The sequence below is a fragment of the Haliotis cracherodii genome, unplaced genomic scaffold, assembly GCF_022045235.1.
Source record: "Haliotis cracherodii isolate W230 unplaced genomic scaffold, xgHalCrac1.p SCAF_19, whole genome shotgun sequence".
Taxonomy (NCBI): Eukaryota; Metazoa; Mollusca; class Gastropoda; order Lepetellida; family Haliotidae; genus Haliotis; species Haliotis cracherodii.
Genome location: NW_027266274.1, coordinates 3,816,358 through 3,835,401, shown reverse-complemented (window position 1 = coordinate 3,835,401; position 19,044 = coordinate 3,816,358). Strand labels below are relative to the sequence as shown.

Here is a 19,044-nt window from a genome sequence, read left to right as displayed (position 1 = left end):
TAACTAAAGAAGCTTCACTGTCATTGGTTGTATGCAGGAAATGGCCGACAGTTCACCTGCTGCTTTGTTCGTGATATGAACCCGTACATGAGAATGGCTCCTGTTATTATTTCTCGTGAAAGTGAAAATCGACGCTGTAGATATATTTCCATTCATAAACAAATTGTTAATTTTGCATGATACATATACACTTTAACGCAATGGAGTAGATCTAACTGTAAAGTGAACAGTGAAACTCCGGTAAGTGATGTAGGCAAGCCCAATGGAGTTGATCACAAATAAACATTTATATATCGTGTTGCAAATGGAATTACACCATTGTTTTTCTTAAATACTTTCCCTAGACAGTAGACACATGCGGAACGATAAAGTGTTCGTTATTAAAACAGTTTTTATGCTTTAGCTTGGACGCACAATAGTATGGCAGAGACCATATACCGATATGGTCTCTGAGTATGGTGACTGTCATCATTAAGAGAAGACATGAGTTAGGCTTATATGATATAAGCATACCATATATGCAGTATATGTGGTGAATGGTTATGGCCAGCATATGCTTATGAAACAAAGTAACATGTCGTTTGTAATGCACAATTAAGTGGACGATCATGAAATATTAGAGTGTAATCTCATTACTATTAATAGAGGGGTAGTCTGTCTTACAGACCCTGATACAAATATATATCAAATACAGCCCATGCAAGTCTATAATGTTTGGCAAGTCTAGATTACTGCAGTATCTGAAAATGGAAGAGAGTCAACTGTTTTTTCTGTACGATATGTTCATTTCAGATACTAGATGTTACTCTAATAGAGGGGCAATGCACTGTGGTCTACAGCCTAGGACTAGATTTTGTAATTTGTACTATTTGTGCTAGTACTCCTTTGTCTCTATGATAATAGGTTACTCATTCACAGATGGATATTCTCATCATCCAGTGATTGACATCATGATGATCAATCCATGCAATTGGGGTACGATGAAATGCATCAACTAAGTCAGTGAGCCTGACCACCAATCCTGTTAGTCGCCCCTTCTGACAAACATGGGTTGTAGAAGACAAATTCTAACCTGTAATGTTGATGTATTTTCATTGTTACCTGTACCAGGTGTGCCATAGGGATCATTTAAGGTTAAATGGTGCTTCAGAAAATATTTTAGTATGTAAAGTTATTGTACACCAATAATATTTTCATATTTCAGTGTTTCAATAGAATATAATGAAAGGTAAAGGCAAAGGCATGCAGGAATCAAAGGGAGATTGCTGTCCTCTACAATTCCCAGACCTTCAGCCTGTTGACCATACTAAAGACTGTCCAAAGCTTACTAATGGTACAGTATTGATAGTGAGAAGCTGCATTATTAGAGCAGTGTTAAGAGATGATAGATCACCCAAAGACTCCTAAAGTATTGGCTGTAGTCTTTTAATCAAAGGACCCCACAACATCTTCAAGTCCAGAGTTTGTGTTTTGCATAGCATAAAAATAAAGATCTGTTTTCAGATTCATTATTCATTCCAAACTCAAGCCTCAAATGTGAACACTCACCTGTAATAACATTAACACATGTCAATCCATTCTGAAAATAACCTTTCAAGACACTCTCTCAATACAGGAAATTTTTATTCCCATATTTGACATAATAAGCACCTAGGGCGCTCTCAAAATTAGAAATAGGGAGCTCTTAAAATAATATTATTTTGGTGAAAAACAACAGAGTTGAAAGATCATAAATTTCGTGGTTTATGGTGACGGCCTGAAATGTTTATATATGACAGATATATTTTTCCAGAATTTAATTTCCCATAATTAAGGATGCATATAACACACGTATTATGAACGAATAAATAAGTCTTGTGTACATTGATCAGTCAGAAGGTTTGTTAATTGGGATTGTTCACTAGCCAACATATAAGCAAATATCGCCGTCCACGCTTATTAGAGAGGGCGCTTATTACGTCGAATATGGTAATCCCCTTCAGTTTTTCCAGAGGCATGACAACACCTCACCATGCCCTACTTGTATCCATGTACAGTTCTAGAGAGGAGTGAGGAGGATGGGGTGAGTATTGATGAGATGAGCAGTATCCAGACTGACCTGGAAACACTGCTGGCGGCTGCAGGCAAGAGGCTGAAGCTATTGGAGAGTGAGATACAGACCCTGGTTAACTGGCAGGATAAGAAGGATAAGAAGCCCACACCAGGCAAACAGGTAATGGCCATTGTTTCTGTCAGAGGCTATGTCTGTGGATTTGTTTCATTACACTAGCAACACTGCAATAAGTACCCTCTTTGAAATTCAGACATTGATGCTGCATAATTAAGGTTAGTGTTTCCTATATTGAACAACATAAAAAAATCTAGACGTGTGAATCACTGTTTCAGTAACATGAATCAGGCTTCCAGAGATTGTAGATGAGTTGTGACCCAGCAACTCTCAAGATGTTGATGCTTACAAGAATGTGAAGATTATGACAAATATGTGATACCTGTTAGGATTTTCTTTTATGGTTGTTACCCTTGGATGAGATGTGTTGTTTTGTGGACACATTATTCTCCCCATGTATCTTTTAAAGTAGCTCATTCCAAGCACTTCTTTATCCCAAAACAGGCCTACATGGTCGTGCTAATCATGAACTGGCTGACTATGATGTGTTTGTGTGAAGTCTGTAAGGAATAGCAAGAATGATTATTTGAACATGTGGGTTTCTATGCAAGTTTAAGTCAAAGTGCTGTACATGTTTTAAAAGGGGTGTTGTGAACTGTAAGGGAGTTTCATTGGCGTAATTTTGGGGCTTCCAATCTTAATATATCAAAATGTCTTCTTTAAGTTTTGAATCATACTTGCAATTGTAATAGCACATGTTTATGAAATGCTAACAATGACAGACGATGGTGACTGGTTTCAAATGTCAATGTTTGTCGTCTCCCCCAGCAACCAGAGACTCCCACATCTGGCAAGCGGGGAAAGGGAGGTGGCGAGGACAAGCCCAGCAAAAAGTTCAAAGACAGTAATGGCAAAGGTTCAAGTGTTACCCCACCCCCACCGAGCAGACCAAAGAGCAAGGTCGCACAGGTATGAGGATGCAAGACTAGGCGGAATTGTTTAATCATGGTATTGTGTATGTTTGTTTTAAGCAACAACAGTACTACTTCCAAAAACTCAAAAGTTCAAGAAATCTGTTGATGAAAAGATTCTGATGTAACAATATCTACTCGTTTTGAGATGTGTATAAGCAACAAGTCCTATTAAATGAACTGTCATAGTATTATTGCCAGAACATACTGTCAGTGTGATGCAATGTACATTTGATACTGCTTCAGTCCAAGAATCAGGAATTTGATTTTGTGGACTCTCCAGCCGATTTGCCCAAACTGCCAAAGAATGATGCTGTGAACCGCTTCTGGGTGTCGGTTGAGCCTTACTGTGCAGAGATCTCAAATGAGGATTTGAAATTACTAGAGGAAATACTGAAGTCACATGAGGACGAGTGTGAATACTACAAGATCCCCGCCCTGGGCAAACACTACGCCGAGAAGTGGGCGGAGGAGGACCTCAAGGAGGAGCAGCGAGATGGTGAGCAGAATGGGGGGAATTCCCAGGGTGTAGCTATATCACAGCAGCTTGGGGATGGGTCGGGGAGGGGGTCCCAGGAGGATGTTTAGCCTGCTCTGATATGCTTAGGGAGTTATCCTATCCTGTCCGGGAATCACTTCAGTGTTATAGAAAGAAAGCTGGACAAGACTCATCCTATGACACTAGGACTCCCATCTTGAACATCATTCTTGCAGTTTGGAAGGTGTATAATGCTCGCATAATTGGCTTATTGTTAGGTTACAGGAAGGTTACCATAGTTAGAGATGTACGTTAACTGACTACATTAAGAAGATGAAGTCACTCTGTGGTGTCTCTGTTCTTGTGTGTGTTGTTGAATATTTCCCCTGTTACTGTCAGTGGGTTTGTGTTGCAGGTGCTAAGATCAATGACAAGAAGCGAAACTCCAACTCCAATCACAACAACTCTGTCATGAGTCCCACTGAAACAGCCACATTGCTCAAGAAGGCAGAAGCAAAGTAAGCAGCTTTGAAATGTGCACGTGCCGGTAGGCAGGTAGATCTTGTGTTCGGCCCGCAGTTTCAAATTTGTATGGGTCCTTATGTCCTGTGGTAAATATACCTGGCGATTTATATGTCACAATAAGCTGCAGTTTATTTAAAGGAATGATTGTAAATGTATCCAAATGAATTTGATACGTTGTAACATGTGCTTGTGGTTGTTGAGATTTTGATACGTTGTAACATGCTTGTGATTGTTGAGATTTTGATATGTTGTAACATGTGCTTGTGGTTGTTGACCAGTAACCTGGATGAGTCCCCGTTCGGACACCTGACCCAGCGCCTGGTGGCTGCGCTGATTGAGGAGAACATCATGACCCCTATAGATGACTCCCTGGCGGACATTGCAGGGGGCAAAGGTCAGTGCTGCTCTGTTGCTGTTGTTGTCAGCTGAATTCGGTCACTTCTTTGATGTGAATCAACTGCTGTGACTCTAGAAATTAAACAGTGATCGTTTGCAACTCCTCTGTTTAGAGTCGGCTGAGGAGGCGCCCGCCATCTCCCCACGCATGCTGGCGAAACAGCTGAACATTGTCAACCCAGCCCACTTAGAGAGGAGGATTAAACGAGAATTAGAGGAACAAGGTGGGTCGACTTCGGATCATATTTAATATTTCCAACTGCTTATAAAGACGGCAATGATAACGCAGGAACATTGTTGAATGCTGGGCAAGAACACATTCACCCAAGTGATTGAGATAGCGTAAGCAATGATTCAAGCCTATTCAGTATGATGACAATGAATTAGATCATACAGTCATGTTATCTACTTTAAATATTTATCTACAACAAAACCTCAGATATTGACGGGGTTGGGGTGAAATTACGTTATTTTTGAGTCCAGTTAAAGCCTTCTGTCTTAAGTGTCTGGGTGCGCTGATGGTGTGTTGTGTCATCATCATAGTTATGTGTTTGTTTGTGATGATGTACAAAGGGCTTGCCAGTACGGATGTCTCGTTTCCAGGTTTAATAGAGATAGATGACAAGGTGGAAGACAACCCAGATGATGAGATACTTGCGGAGCTGCGTCGCAAGCAACAGGAACTGAAGGCATTGAGCCAGCGAAATGTAACTATCACCAAAACACTGTACAAGCTTGCCAAGGAAGAGATGGCAAGACAGGAGATGAGAAAGAAGCTGTCAGCAGCTGATGCAGAGGTCAGTAGAAGTCTTTCCCCTCCTTGGTCCCTTAGTGTTGAGGGCCGAGATAACTTACATTGAGAGCCGACATAAGTTACATTGAGAGCTGACATAACTTACATTGAGAGCTGAGATAACTTACATTGAGAGCCGACATAACTTACATTGAGAGCTGAGATAACTTACATTGAGAGCTGAGATAACTTACATTGAGAGCTGACATAACTTACATTGAGAGCTGAGATAACGTGTCAGCTGGCCACTACAGATTCAGAGTGTGGATCGTCTTTGGACAAGTGACCATCACTGAAAACATCATTCATCTGTGATCTTCCTTACAACATGTAATGATACATATATATTAGTGGAACGACGTTTCTGCAGAAACAATATATTATTTTCTATACACAAAAGATTATTGGAGATTATTGAGAATGGAGGCAAATATTATTCAGCGCGAGTCCCTTGGGATGCAGCTGTTTGAATCCTTAAAACAAATATAACTGTGTCATCCATGTTACTTTCAACTGACATTCCTATTGTGAAAAGAAAAGTTCAAATAATCAAATGTCATTCCAAGGAAATATCAATCAATGATTAGTATAACATGATCAGGCTTCAGAACCTGGTCTGACGTCATTAAGTTCTTGTGAGTCAAGTGAAGTGTGCCACATATCGCGAGAAAAGTCAAGGTCATGCCCATGAATCATGTTTTAATCAAAAAACATGCCCTGGCCATGTGCTGCCTAGGTATCAACCTTCTGCACTCACCCTGTATGACCTGACGGATAGTGAGTCTTCGGCTCCTGGTTTGCCAGGCCCTGACCCTATTTTTTATAAGCCACTTTCAGTCTGTGCCAAAACATCTGAGTGCCCAAACTTTTAGTGTTACCATGTTAGTAATATCTAAATATTTTATATATTCGTATACTTATCCTACATTATGATGTCTAAGGAGCAATGCAGGATAATTTAAAAAAAATTGTATTTTATGAGCTTCGGACAAGTGGCTTAAGTCACAGACTGCACTTTTATGTAGCTGGAATATTGGTGACTTGAGCATATAACTACATTCACTCTCACTGAATGTGTTCGTGTGTACTTGACACTAAGTTATCAGAGTTGATCTCGTAGTATTTTCTGGGAGGGTATTGGTTGGATATTACGTAGAGACTTGACTAAAAATCTCAGATGGCATTTGTCTAGGTGATGGAAGCCTACCGAAAGATTCAGGCAGCTAAACAGAAGAAGAAAACACCAACAAAAAAGGAAAAAGATGGAGCACAGAAAGCTTTGAAGGAGAGGGATGCAATATTGAAAGCCCTTGAAGTGTGAACATGGACATTGTGTTACTCAACTTTACAGCAAGGATGAGGAATGATTCCTCTGCTTTCCGATTGCATCGCAATGGATCAACTTGACTGCCATAAATGAATATTACATGAGGGATGATTCAGCGACGTCAGGACTTACCCGTGGTGTTGGCGAGTTGTTTCAACATAGTTTCTGTGACATCAAGGAAGTATTCTGGCTGTATATCCCTCTCAGAGAAAGTGATGCATTAGCGTAACCATGAAACCTGATGATGGGAATCAGTCCTATTACAGTGACAATGTGTACATACATGTGACCGCAGTACTTGCAGGTGCAGCTCAGTTTGGTTGGTAGATTATCTGTTTTCATTACCTACCAGTCAGGGTTTTTTTAGCTCATAAGGGTGTTTGTGTGTGTACAATGTCTTGTATTAATCATGCTATGTTCTACTGTAAGGAGTGGATGGCTTATATGAGGACTAATTGTGTTTGTATGACTGGAATTGTGTAAATAAATGGACTATCATACACATGACACTACATATGTTCTTGTGTCTTTACTGAGACAAACAGTAAAAGGGTGAGAGGCTTGGGTAATTGTGATCGACAATCTCTTTCTTTTCTTTTTTCTTTAACATGTTGAAATATGTAACTGGAAACCTTTTGAAAAGATTCAGAAGACGTGTTGCAATGCATATTTTATTACAGAAATGCCATGTGTAAAATAATTGGACAAGAGCCATGTAGAAATGGTAGAAACAAAATGCATTTGTAGAAGCAGTCATTCTAAACATGCTAAATATATAAATTTTTATGTGTTAATTATATTGCAAATTCTGTATTTCTGTAAGAGTAAACATGTATATACAATTTTTAAGAAATGTTTGTATAAAAGGATAAATAACATAATTGGTCAGTAGATATAGATGTTACGTAACTGAATTATTATCAATAAGTACTACTAAATACTGTAAGTAGGGAACAGATTTGTTACAGCATCAAATCACATCAATGTTAATACTGGATATGTAGACTTTTGTACATAATAGAATAATCATACAAATATCAAATATACATATGTTAAAAATATATCACATGAAATGCCTAGAGTATTCCAATACTGACATTCTTTGATTCTTTGAATAATACTGAGAAACAGACTGGAAAACTGTGTGTAATACTGGCTAGTACTGTATTAAATTCGGTGAAGTATCTCATGTTATGTAATGTTCAATGAAGACATAAACGTGAAAGTTCACTTGTAACAAACTCAAAATACCAACACTTCAAAACAAACATATGACCTAGTGTTGATTTGTTCAGTAACACAGACAATAACCGTGGTTACACTAAAACAATGAATCAGGAAAGGAAATCACCAGTTAATCACTGCATCAAAGGCACAAAATCAGGTGAGACCATACTGGAATCAGACATTCATGATTATGTTCAGTGACGGAGAAAAATAACTTTGTTGATTTCTAAGACATTATTGATTTTGTAAAGAGAAATCACCCTACTGGCCATTGTATACAAATGAACAGAATCATAGTAAGATCTACCAATAAGAACCAAACTGAAGAGAAGTAAGACCATGATGATCAAATATGAGATGGAGTTGTCTCCCTTTGATCATTGTAATTGAATGTGCAAATCTAAAAAGTTACATTCAATTGGAACTGTTTGAAGAGACAACATATGAATACTGAGCTCTGAGGTCTGTGACAGGCTTGAGTGCACTGTCTGAATACAGCTGGTCATCTTGCAAGTGAGTGAATGCATAAACCACAGCAGTGTCGTAATATTTACTAGTAGCCTGTATCTCCAGACATAATCACCATCTTTTTTCATCGATACACATGTGTGATGATTTCTGGAGAGTCAAACATCTCTTCAGCTGTTCTTCGAGCTTTTATTCGGGGAACCTTTGACCAGTCAAAGCTAGTGTAAATTGTGATTGATTTGTTCAGGCGACGTGCATTTACTGCTTCTTCTGGGTCTTCATTAGGCGGGCTGCCAATAGAAAATAGGATATTTATATTTTGACAAGTCTAGCAAAGATTCTGTTTACATTCTTATTATTTCTTTAATGAGGATTAAAGCTGTCTCACTTAAATAACATCCTGTCTGAAAGACCTTTAATTCTGTTGTCTCGCAAAATACAGAAATTTCTGATTCACTGCTATTACCGTACTTTTCAGGCAAGGACTCGTTTTTCAAAAGTAATTACCATTTGCCACATATATATTATAACATAGGGTTGTGAGAACCATATTAACATGTCCTATTTTCCAAATACACCTACCACTCTCTCAAGTAGCTGTTGCCAATATCTCCAGGATCTGCAAGGTAGACAATTCATCATGATATGAAATCCTGTACGCTCCGCTAGTGTTACATTACTTCACAAACAGAGAGTCCATACTCATTTTCTGTGACATTTGTGTGTGACAATAAGATCTATCTTGTCAGCAGACTCTCAGCGTGTAAGTCAAAGTGTGAATAAGGCCAAGCAAGTGATTTCCCAACCACCAAGCTGGCCTGATGGCTTCTATGTCTAATCAGATAGCTAGATTCTGTAACAAGTAATACTGAAAACTAGACACATCAACACAACTAGTCATTCTGGTGCTTTTCGTTCATACTTTTTTATATATCATGATTGCATATCATCCTTCAACAAACTGACATGAGCAAACTATACAAAACAGCTGTTACTGTCAATATGAGAATATATTGTATGAGCATACTTTTCAGAGTATCCTGTTCTGTGGTGAACTACTTGTCCAGCTATAAGTTCTGAGTATGGGTCAGACTATCTCTGTTTGTGATAGTGCTGGGACTCACCTGCTCTGACTGGGATGTGAATGTGAAGGGGATTATAGCTCGGCAATGGGGGACCACCTGATCTACGACCAAAGGCAACAGTGTCGCTGATCTTCTCTTGTTCTTGATTATATATCTTCCTCGCCTTATCACGCTCAGACTTTAAGACCTCTGTGAAAATTAGTTTGTAAGACAATTACTTAGCTGGGTTAGTATCAACAACATAAAAACCCCAACCTAACTACATTCATATGGTATTGTACACATCTCGGTACACAAAGATAAACTTGAATTCACAAATTTATGTCAGCGTACTAGAAATTACAAGTCATAAAAATTAGTCATAAGACATGTGATTTTTTACCCATAAGGTCCCTTATCTCATGGTTGGTCTCATACATTATTTACTTGCTCTGAATATATTAAGTGACCTCTCATTAAATTAGTTTTGGCTAAAGGCTTCAAACAACACAATCAAAGAATACAAATAAAGATTTTAACTTGGTGGTAGTCTCATTGTGTGGCCAGTTTATGTTAATGGCGACAAATGCAGCATGTTGTCACACTCTTTACCTTTTCTATCCAAGAGATCCACAGATGGGACAGACTGCACCACAAAGAGCCTGTAACCACTTTCTTGAGCCATTGGATTGTTGAATAAGTCTGAAGAACAAATGAAAAGAAAGTGAAAGAGTGTTGTGATATAAAAAGACATTACAAACATAAAGTGTTATATACATAGTAAAGATAACACTGTATAAAACAATAGTGTTTGATAAAACAACTATACTATATATGAGGATGAGTGTCAGGACTTTATCAGGATATAAAGGGACAGTTGTTTGTGAGAACAAATACTGAGGTGAAGCCCATCTTCCTGAGGCAAGGGAGTTAACTGACTGTACAAGTCCAGTTTCCACACTTGCCAAACTAGGCTGGAATTTTGAGGTCTGATGGAAGCGCCACCTGAGTTATGTCCCTTCCATGTCCCTGCTATTGACCGATCAGATTCCACCTCTCCTATCACTTACATGTTCTTATAACAAAATGGCAGGGTCCAGTCAGGACAAATTGATTGATAATCAAGGTTACCAGGTTTACCTCGCGAAGTGCATCGAATCACTTGAGGACCTTGATTAAAAACATGAAAAGATTTGGAAAATATCAGGTGACGCCCCGTTGACGGTACACTTGCTCTTAATACCCTGCAATCGACTGAAATCTGCATGGCAGTCGTCATGTTTTTCATAAACTGGATGTCGATTTTGATGTGTGATTTTGATTGGACTACGCATAGACTTGTTAGTCCAGCCAAAACATAACTCCATAATTCCATCCTAGTTCGGCAAGAGTGGAAACTGGACTTGCCTCGGGAAAATGGGGGAAGAAGCCAAGACCTGTTGTTCTCGCAACTGTTCCTTTTAATCCTCATGAAGTAATGTCACAAGTCCTTTATCTGAGAGTCAAATACTCACTGAATAGAATATCTATGTGCGTATATATAGGGAACAGTGCTTTTCATTTTCCACTAAAAGCCCACAAACCCACGTCTTGAGGTACCTGAGGGTCAAGCGGCACTATTGCATGAAGCGAGTGTTAGAGTATAATATCGGGGATACTATTGTACTGTGACATAAATGATGAATGCCCAGGTTAAGTCAGCTTTAGCACTCACTAAGTGTCTTCAAGCTCTGCATCTTCTTAATCTCGGTGAGGATCCGGTCAAGCTTTGTGAGCTGGTTGTTGTGCAGCATAAGGACTTGCAGACACGTCAAGTGATGGAAAGCCCCGGTGATATCAACCAGCTCATTGTTGTGAAGGTACAGCTCTGATAGCTGGTAGTTCTCACTCAAACAATTTAGCTGCCGTAGCTGTAAAAGGAATCTTCAGAAATCATAATTGATGACATAACGTACATACATAAATAAATATTTTAGAAAATAATTTAATCTAACTATTCAAATGAAATACAAGAAATTGGGTCACTGTGCTTTCTGCTTGTTTACAATGCACACAAATCAACAGTTCACTATGGTGGACTAGAGGTACATAAGGAAATCCCACACCGTGTCAACATTTGTGCAAACAAGTATCATTAACAGTATCTAATTTCAATGTGTTTTTCACATAGGTATAAAGTCTTACTCTTTAAGAAACATAATTTCCGTATAAAGTCCTATTAATTTAACAAAAAGATACACACTTTCTCTAGTCTGTCTTACAGACCCTGATACAAATATATATCAAATACAGCCCATGCAAGTCTATAATGTTTGGCTAGTCTAGATCACTGCAGTATCAGGAGTCCTTTTTCTTATATTTTTATTAAGATAACTGAACAACTGATTTTTTATGTAAGATGTGTTCATTTCAGAGACTAGATGTTAGTCTAACACTTTCTCATTTAGACATTTCCTTCAATTTTTAACATGCAGCAATAATGATGTCACAATAGTACTTTAAAGACCCAGACCAGACAATCCAACACGAGCATCGATCACGAGCAACGATCTACACAATTGGGATACAATGAAATGCATCAACCAAGTTAACCAAGTCAGTTAAAATTACAAAGGGCTTGCTGAAATGTAAAGTAGATGGCCTGTCTGTCGAAATTTCACCCCTTCTCTGTGTATGTTTGAGTTTTATAACTGGATCTCAACAACCAGCCGCCATAACTTACCTTATTACCATTCAGCCATAAGCATCTTAAATAACGGAAACGCTGCAGATCACATACTTCTGTGAGACTTCTGAAACACACATCATCACAACTGCAATCTGAGATACACATACAGTATCTTTATGAAACAGAAACAGTCCATAACCTGATCAAAGGGAATTCATTCTCAAATCTCTACAGGGTTTTACCAGATACAAAACATCAGGTCATATAAATAAAATGTTTTTATTCTGTTCAGAAATAATCAAAGTTAAGTCAGTCCATCGCTGATTTTCCACCTAAATCAGAAAGTATGGTTTCAAACCAGAAAAGCTATGATCAGATTATGGCTTCGTGTCATGTGCAGTGCTATACGTATTAAGTAGATCGCCCTATGTAAATTAAAGGTGTAATGATATGATGGGGTAGCGACATGATACATATCCGGATACTATGGGTGTGATATGATTCATATCCCAATACAGTAGTTATATTTCCCAAGTTGATATTCTTCCAACCCTGAATCAATTGTTATAACATTTCAGTGATCAAAGATTGGATATTGCAGGGCAGAAACATATTGGCTAGAGCTCACAGTGAATGTTATGCTGTTTCTGTGGAAACCATGAAATACTGGCGAATCTGGTGGTTGAACAGTTTCTGTTATTACTAACATGTTTTTAAACAAGTATATAACTTGTAATGAAATGTATTGTATGTATCACGACAAAGGGGTAGAAAATTAATGTATTTTGCCCCATATCGCGATGTAATACTGTATCGCCATATCATTATACCACAAATGTAAATCCCTGCATTATCTTGCCATATGTTGTATATGGCTGCTTATCAGTCAGTACTAATGCATGCCAATGATACCATTGAATATCATGAAAGGTCCACTCAATTTTATGGAATCATATAAGTTTGTCATCAAGATGACATTTGTAACAAAGATTTTACCATTAGCACAATTAAAGGAGAAAACACCTTAGGTTTGAGTATATTCATTTCTTGTTCAGTATTGGAAGATAAATTCCTTGCAAAAACATTAATGTATGTTTTATATTAGATAATGACGTTCCTATCTTTGTGTACTATATAGTAAGTTATATATTCCTTGCAACTGATCAATTATTTGTGTTACAGCTGCGTCAGCAAAGTCTGCAAGGACCCTATATCTGCTCATGTTTACACGTCATAATTTCTGCAGATGTGAAGATCCGGGGTAGAAAAGGTCTTCAGAAACCCTTGCTTACCATAAAAGGCGACTAAACTTGTCGTAAGAGGCAACTAATGGGATTGGTTGGTCAGACTCGCTGACTTGGTTGATGCATGTCATTGTATCCTAATTGCGTGGATCGATGCTCATGTCAATCACTGGATTGTCGGGTCCAGGCTTGATTATTTACAGACGGCAGTCATATAGCTGGAATATTGCTGAGTGTGGCGTTAAACAAACAAACAAAATCTGCAGACAAGCGCTAACTGATGTTCGCAAATAAAACAAAACAACTACATTGTCATTGATAATAAGTTCAAAATTTTATCCTTCATTATCATAGAGGTATGTATTCACAAGTAACTAAAACTTGAGAAAACTTTCAAATATTTAGTTATTTGTAGTAAGCACCAAGTCAATACACCCTCCCCCCCCCCCCCCTGTGCGCTGAATGAAGAAAGACAACATGTTACAGTGTCTGTGTTCAGCTGTCTTTAGCTACTTGAGATACCAGACAATACAGTGAATGCATTAACGGTACTTATGAATGAATGAATGATGTTTATTCTCGTAAATCACGGCAGTGATACAGAGATGTAATTGGATACAGGAATTAGATACAATAGGAGAAAACATGTCTGTGGAACATTTCCATACATGATCTTATATAACTTGCCAGTTTTAATAGAATTGGCTTATAAGTAATGGACATCAAATGAGAGAAATTTATGGCAGAAGGATACATACAGTAGAATTGAGGCAAAAACTTGTTTCTAATTTCTGAGAGTTTTGGACATTCTAATAAAAAGTGCATTTCATCACATATTAAATTTTTACACAATGTACATTTTCTTTCCTCTCTTACAATATTATACCATCTTCCTGTTTCAATGAGTAATCTATGATTTGCTGTTCTAAAACGTGCAAGAGAGATGCGTAAGGTGATTGGTAGTTCTAGGAAATAAGGTTCTAGGGATGGTAACTCTTTAAACATGTTATAATAGTAACCTTTAGATGAATTTTCCTTTGATTCTCACCATCTTTGCAGAAAATTATCAATGAGAACATGTTTCACATTTTGTTTCAACCATGCGGCACTAGTAAAGGTTTGAGACAACCAAATGTAATTAAAGCCTATATTTTGAAGAATGCATTTTACTTCTTTTAATAGTGGGAAATGGTAATCTGGATTTGCAAAGGACATTTGAAACATAAGTTTATATACTATACTAGAAAGGCTAGTTGGTGATGATGTTAGCTTGCACCAATATGAAATCATTCTTATCTTGATGAAAATGCTGAGAGGATACCTACCTAGTTCACCATATACCATGTAATCAGGTGTTGACTGTTTTAACTTGAGAATATATTTACAAAATTTAAGATGTACACGTTCAATTACAATAGCAATTTCAAAACCCCACTCCTCAGATCCATATAACAATACTGGCTGAACAAGTTGATCAAATAATTTCAGTTGACAGTCAATAGGAATTTCTAATATTCTAATTTTACGAAATACAGCGTACATTGCTCTAGATGCCTGATCTGTCAGTCTTTTTAGGGCCTTACAAAATCTACCAGTGTTTGTAAATAAAATACCAAGGTAAACATATTCTTTAACAACATGAAAAATCGAGCCATTTGACATAAAACTGAAGACTATTTGTGGAGCGCTTGGCAAAAATAACAACTTTCGTTTTGTCAAGATTGACTTTAAGTTTCCAGATAGTGAAATATTCTTCAAATATAGTGAGGCACTTTCTTAAATCTTCTAGGCTTTCGGCCATTAAAACAGTATCATCGGCATACAAAATGAGAAAAAGGTTTTTTAACAGTTCAAGTGAATCTATTAAAAGGTTATTACATTATGCAGTCCTTCAAAATCATTGTTCAAGGTCATTAAGGTACAAAGCAAACAGGAAAGGTGACACATTTTCAACTTGTCTTACACCAATTTGACATGGGAAGAAACCTGACACCTTGTTATTATGTGAAACACAAGATTTCATATTTTGATACATATTATATATGACATTAAAACATTTTCCTTTGATATTAGACTTTATCATTTTTTGTCCACAGACCACACCTCCATACTGTATCAAAAGCTTTGCTAAAATCGACGAAAACACAATACAACTTCTTATTAAGATTTCTATAGACATCAATGAGAGCTTTAAGAATAAACATATTGTCAATTGTAAAAAGTATTTTTTTCTAAATCCTGCTTGCGCTTCGCTTATTAGATTAGTCTGAACTGAGTAAGCTTGTAAACGATTATTCAATAGTGTAGTGAACAATTTACCTAAACAGCTCAGGATAGAATGCCTCTGTAATTGTCTGGGTCAGCTTGGTTTCCTTTGTTTTTGTAGATTGGTTTTATTTTGCCAACAAGCCAAGCTTCAGGTGAAACTCCAGTGTCAAAAACGAGGTTAAAAAGCCTTACGTAAACCGGCATCATAACATGAATAGAGCTTTTAATGTACTCATTGTAAATACCATCCAACCCACAAGCCTTATTGTTCTTCAATGCACGGATCGCTGACATAATTTCTTCTTTTGTAATCCTACAATCTAAGATATCATCATGATTATCATAATTTATGTTATTGGCAAAAACATTGTCATTATCATCAGAACTTTGATTAAGATCTTTAAAAAATTCAAACAATTTGTCCATACTAATTTTTTCTGCTGTTTTCTTTGGTTCAAATGATTTTAAAATTTCCCAAATATTCTTAGGGTTACTATCCTTACATTCCCTCAGTTGTTGGACACATTTGTTTTGATATGTCTTAAATGCCTTCTTTACGGTTTTACTATAAGCTCTACTAGCTGAAATGTACATAGCTTTGCTATTACTGTCTTTAGTCCTTCCATATATACATTTACGCTTGTGGTAAAATCTACGTGATGATTTACATTTTTCATCAAACCAGGGTTTATGCTTGTGCTTATGTACAGAGTGTCTTGAATTTTTTACAGCACCTAGAGTAGTTTCAGCCGCAGTAACCAGCGTCTGAGAGAGTTTATTTACAATTTGTTTAATGTCATTTGGCTCTATTTGGTCTTTACATGCATCTAATTCTGTACACAGATGGGTAATGGCAACATTATCGATATTACGTAAAAATGCTTCAATTTTATCAGGAATCCATCTTTTTACAACTTTATGTACATGTACATCTTTGTCATCATCTATAACTGGAGACAGTTGTTGTGCTGTACAATCTAACGTTAACGATAAGCAGTGTACATCGGACGAGATCGGGTCAAACTCCTGCACCTCAAAATCTATTAATAATGGGAATGTTTCTGCTGATACAATACAATAATCGACAACACTGGCATTTCTGCAGGTCAGTTTACCAATACCCTTGTCTTTGCCTAATCTCCCATTTACAATATACAATCCGTTACTTTTACATAAATCCAGGAAATTATACCCGTTACAGTTTGTTTCAGTATCCATTGATATTCTATCTAACTTTACATCGTTGTCAACTAGAAGTTGTACATTTGAAAACAAAAATTCCTCGTCAATAATATCATTGTCACATAAATATTCGTCCAAAATGATAAAATCCGGTAGATTTTTAGTACGACAATTCATATCACCATTAATACACATGTACTGTGAGCAGTTTGACATACGAATGATATCATTTTCTAGTGTTGTAAATATTTCCGGTGAATGAAATCTACTTTGATCTGGTGGTATATACACAGTTCCTAGGATAAGGTCATCGTTAACATGCAGGAAATCACTTGGTATCTTACAATACACCATAAAACAATATCATGTATGGACTAAAGGACGCTCTACACTAGACCACAGAGACAGTCCAATGTCATCTGAGTCCCTTCTTACAAGTTTGTTTTGCCAATTGCACAAATGGAAGTTCAGTTATATCATGTTTAAGGATGTCCTCACAGATTTAGGTGTCACTATGCAGGGCCATCAGGCCAGAGAGGCAGAGATTTGCAACACAATATATAAATATTTCAGATTGAAATTACTTTCACATTCATAAATAAAGATATAGTTTTGTAAAGACTTAAGCCTGTATCCCTCTCCAAAAGTAATATATGTATGCATTGTCACTCATTCCTTTTAATCATATATATTTTTTAGGGGGGGATATGCGTGGAAGTCTTACCTTTGTTTAATTTAATTACATTATTATTCATATTTTACCACTGTTAATTATCAGCCATGCACAAACATGCTAGGTTGCAGACAGTATAATACAGTGATGCATAAGCCGAGTTGTATATTGGGTCATGCCCCCCTTTCACTATGAAACAAACATCCCGAATAACCCTGAATCGGAAACTTTTGAAATTCGTGATGAATCAGCTAATAATGCCAACTTTCGTGGCTAATCGGGTTGAAAAATATTAAGAATGCCAGGAATGGGTTAAGAAACATATATGAATTACATGATTCATGTACGGATCATGCACGAATTGTAAGAATCACCTACGACTAAGTTACAAATATGCCGCACGTTGTTCTTACTTAATTCTTGCATGATTTGTAGTTGACTCAGGACATTCATGGCTGTTTTGGGATGTTTTTTGGTTGAGGACAAGACATTTTTGGAGCCATGAATAGCTAAGAATAGCCAAGAATGCAAAAGAATGAATTACGAAGCTGTTATGGAACATAAAAATTAATTACGAAAGGATTACGATACAGCCACAAAATTGCAATTTGGGGACCCTTTCACGAAAGTTTTTGACAAACAAAAACTTTCTTGCCGATTTGAAGAACTCCCACAAACTGTACGAATGTTTGGGAAAAAAAATAAGATTCATTTAAGAACTTCAAGAAATGATTATCTACGAACATAAAACTTTTCCTGTTCAGGGTGATTCGGGATATTCGTGGTCGAAGTGAAATGGAGGCATAAGGGTATTTAAGATTCTTTTAATTCTTATGTTGGATAATAGATACTAAGGGTAATTATAAAGGGCAGGGACAGACAAAGTAAAGAAAAAAACAGGGTCATATACAAAATACATTCTTAGTGCAAATCCTATTCTGTATCTTTGAAAATAAGTAATCTCACTTGTCAGAAAGGTAGAGCTCTTCTACATCTTTATCTTTTCTGATCCTTCTATTGCTTAAGAGCTGTTTCAAAACCTGTTGAAAAAAGTGGATCATCTAGTCAGCAACATATATTCTACATGCACAGTCAACAATCAATAAACAAGATGTAATGAATGCTAGAGCCATTAGGTTCGGATGATCAAGACTAATAGCCAACAGTTCTACAGAATGACAGAACGGTAAATACACATTTTGTTTGATAAACTATGCTATCACCAAGCTTACCTTTTCATTCATTTTCAGATTTGTTTATGGATATTAGGCCTAATGATGTACTGTCATCTAAACTGTCCCAATGATATTACCCTGATAAAGAGGAATTTCCGTTAAAATGTTGGGTCCAAAAGTTGCTGACATAAATGAAAATGTCAAAATATCATGTGTCTCCAGCAAAATATCTGCATTTCACACATATGCTCCGCTCTTACCTTTTCACTGGCGGCCATGTTTTTGGTTGCTAAAATAACAGACGTAGAGCGATTTTGCGAAACTTTCGCATTTATACAAAATGATCAAACTCTGCTGATTTTTACCAGTTTATGAAACAAAAACCCAGGCTGGTATTGGTATCAATACTATGAAAACCCCTATCTATACATTGATAGCTTCACAAATTGTAATCATGATTGAATCATTCAGAATATTC

General features: G+C 37.0%; 2 protein-coding genes and 1 pseudogene across 3 annotated transcripts; 1 reads left to right on the top strand and 2 right to left on the bottom strand.

Moving 5' to 3' along the window:
* The first annotated feature begins 39 nt into the window (after window positions 1–39).
* On the top strand, window positions 40–7,084 carry LOC139466682 (transcriptional adapter 3-B-like). 2 transcript variants are annotated; one of them, XM_071248303.1, is made up of 10 exons: window positions 40–136; window positions 1,205–1,333; window positions 2,037–2,212; window positions 2,936–3,076; window positions 3,325–3,577; window positions 3,972–4,074; window positions 4,360–4,475; window positions 4,591–4,701; window positions 5,081–5,274; window positions 6,463–7,084. In XM_071248303.1, exons 2-10 carry the CDS (start codon window positions 1,222–1,224, stop codon window positions 6,589–6,591), a joined length of 1,335 nt encoding a protein of 444 aa, XP_071104404.1. In that variant the 5' UTR covers window positions 40–136; window positions 1,205–1,221; the 3' UTR covers window positions 6,592–7,084. The 2 variants fall into 2 exon arrangements, with proteins under 2 accessions (XP_071104404.1, XP_071104403.1); XM_071248302.1 differs by having other exon boundaries at window positions 40–240.
* A 329-nt stretch (window positions 7,085–7,413) lies between these two features.
* LOC139467023 (leucine-rich repeat-containing protein 72-like) lies at window positions 7,414–18,844 on the bottom strand. Its single transcript, XM_071248734.1, has 8 exons — window positions 18,827–18,844; window positions 18,358–18,431; window positions 12,079–12,148; window positions 11,071–11,266; window positions 9,969–10,058; window positions 9,417–9,566; window positions 8,875–8,911; window positions 7,414–8,582 (listed from the first exon to the last, which is right to left on the bottom strand). The coding sequence occupies exons 1-8, from the start codon at window positions 18,842–18,844 to the stop codon at window positions 8,417–8,419; spliced, it is 801 nt and encodes a 266-aa protein (XP_071104835.1). The 3' UTR covers window positions 7,414–8,416.
* LOC139466595 (uncharacterized) lies at window positions 13,893–14,930 on the bottom strand (annotated as a pseudogene).
* Window positions 18,845–19,044: the final 200 nt, after the last annotated feature.

What these genes read in the sequence shown, in the direction of transcription:
- LOC139466682 (XM_071248303.1), top strand. Translation starts at nt 1,222, where the DNA reads ATGAAAGGTAAAGGCAAAGGCATGCAGGAATCAAAGGGAGATTGCTGT. An exon ending in CTGTCCAAAGCTTACTAATG is followed by an intron (nt 1,334 to 2,036) that starts GTACAGTATTGA and finishes ATCCATGTACAG; the next exon opens with TTCTAGAGAGGAGTGAGGAG. An exon ending in TGTCAGCAGCTGATGCAGAG is followed by an intron (nt 5,275 to 6,462) that starts GTCAGTAGAAGT and finishes GCATTTGTCTAG; the next exon opens with GTGATGGAAGCCTACCGAAA.
- LOC139467023 (XM_071248734.1), bottom strand. An exon ending in GAGCTCTACCTTTCTGACAA is followed by an intron (nt 12,149 to 18,357) that starts GTGAGATTACTT and finishes TGTGTGTTTCAG; the next exon opens with AAGTCTCACAGAAGTATGTG. An exon ending in TATGGCTGAATGGTAATAAG is followed by an intron (nt 11,267 to 12,078) that starts GTAAGTTATGGC and finishes TTCCTTTTACAG; the next exon opens with CTACGGCAGCTAAATTGTTT.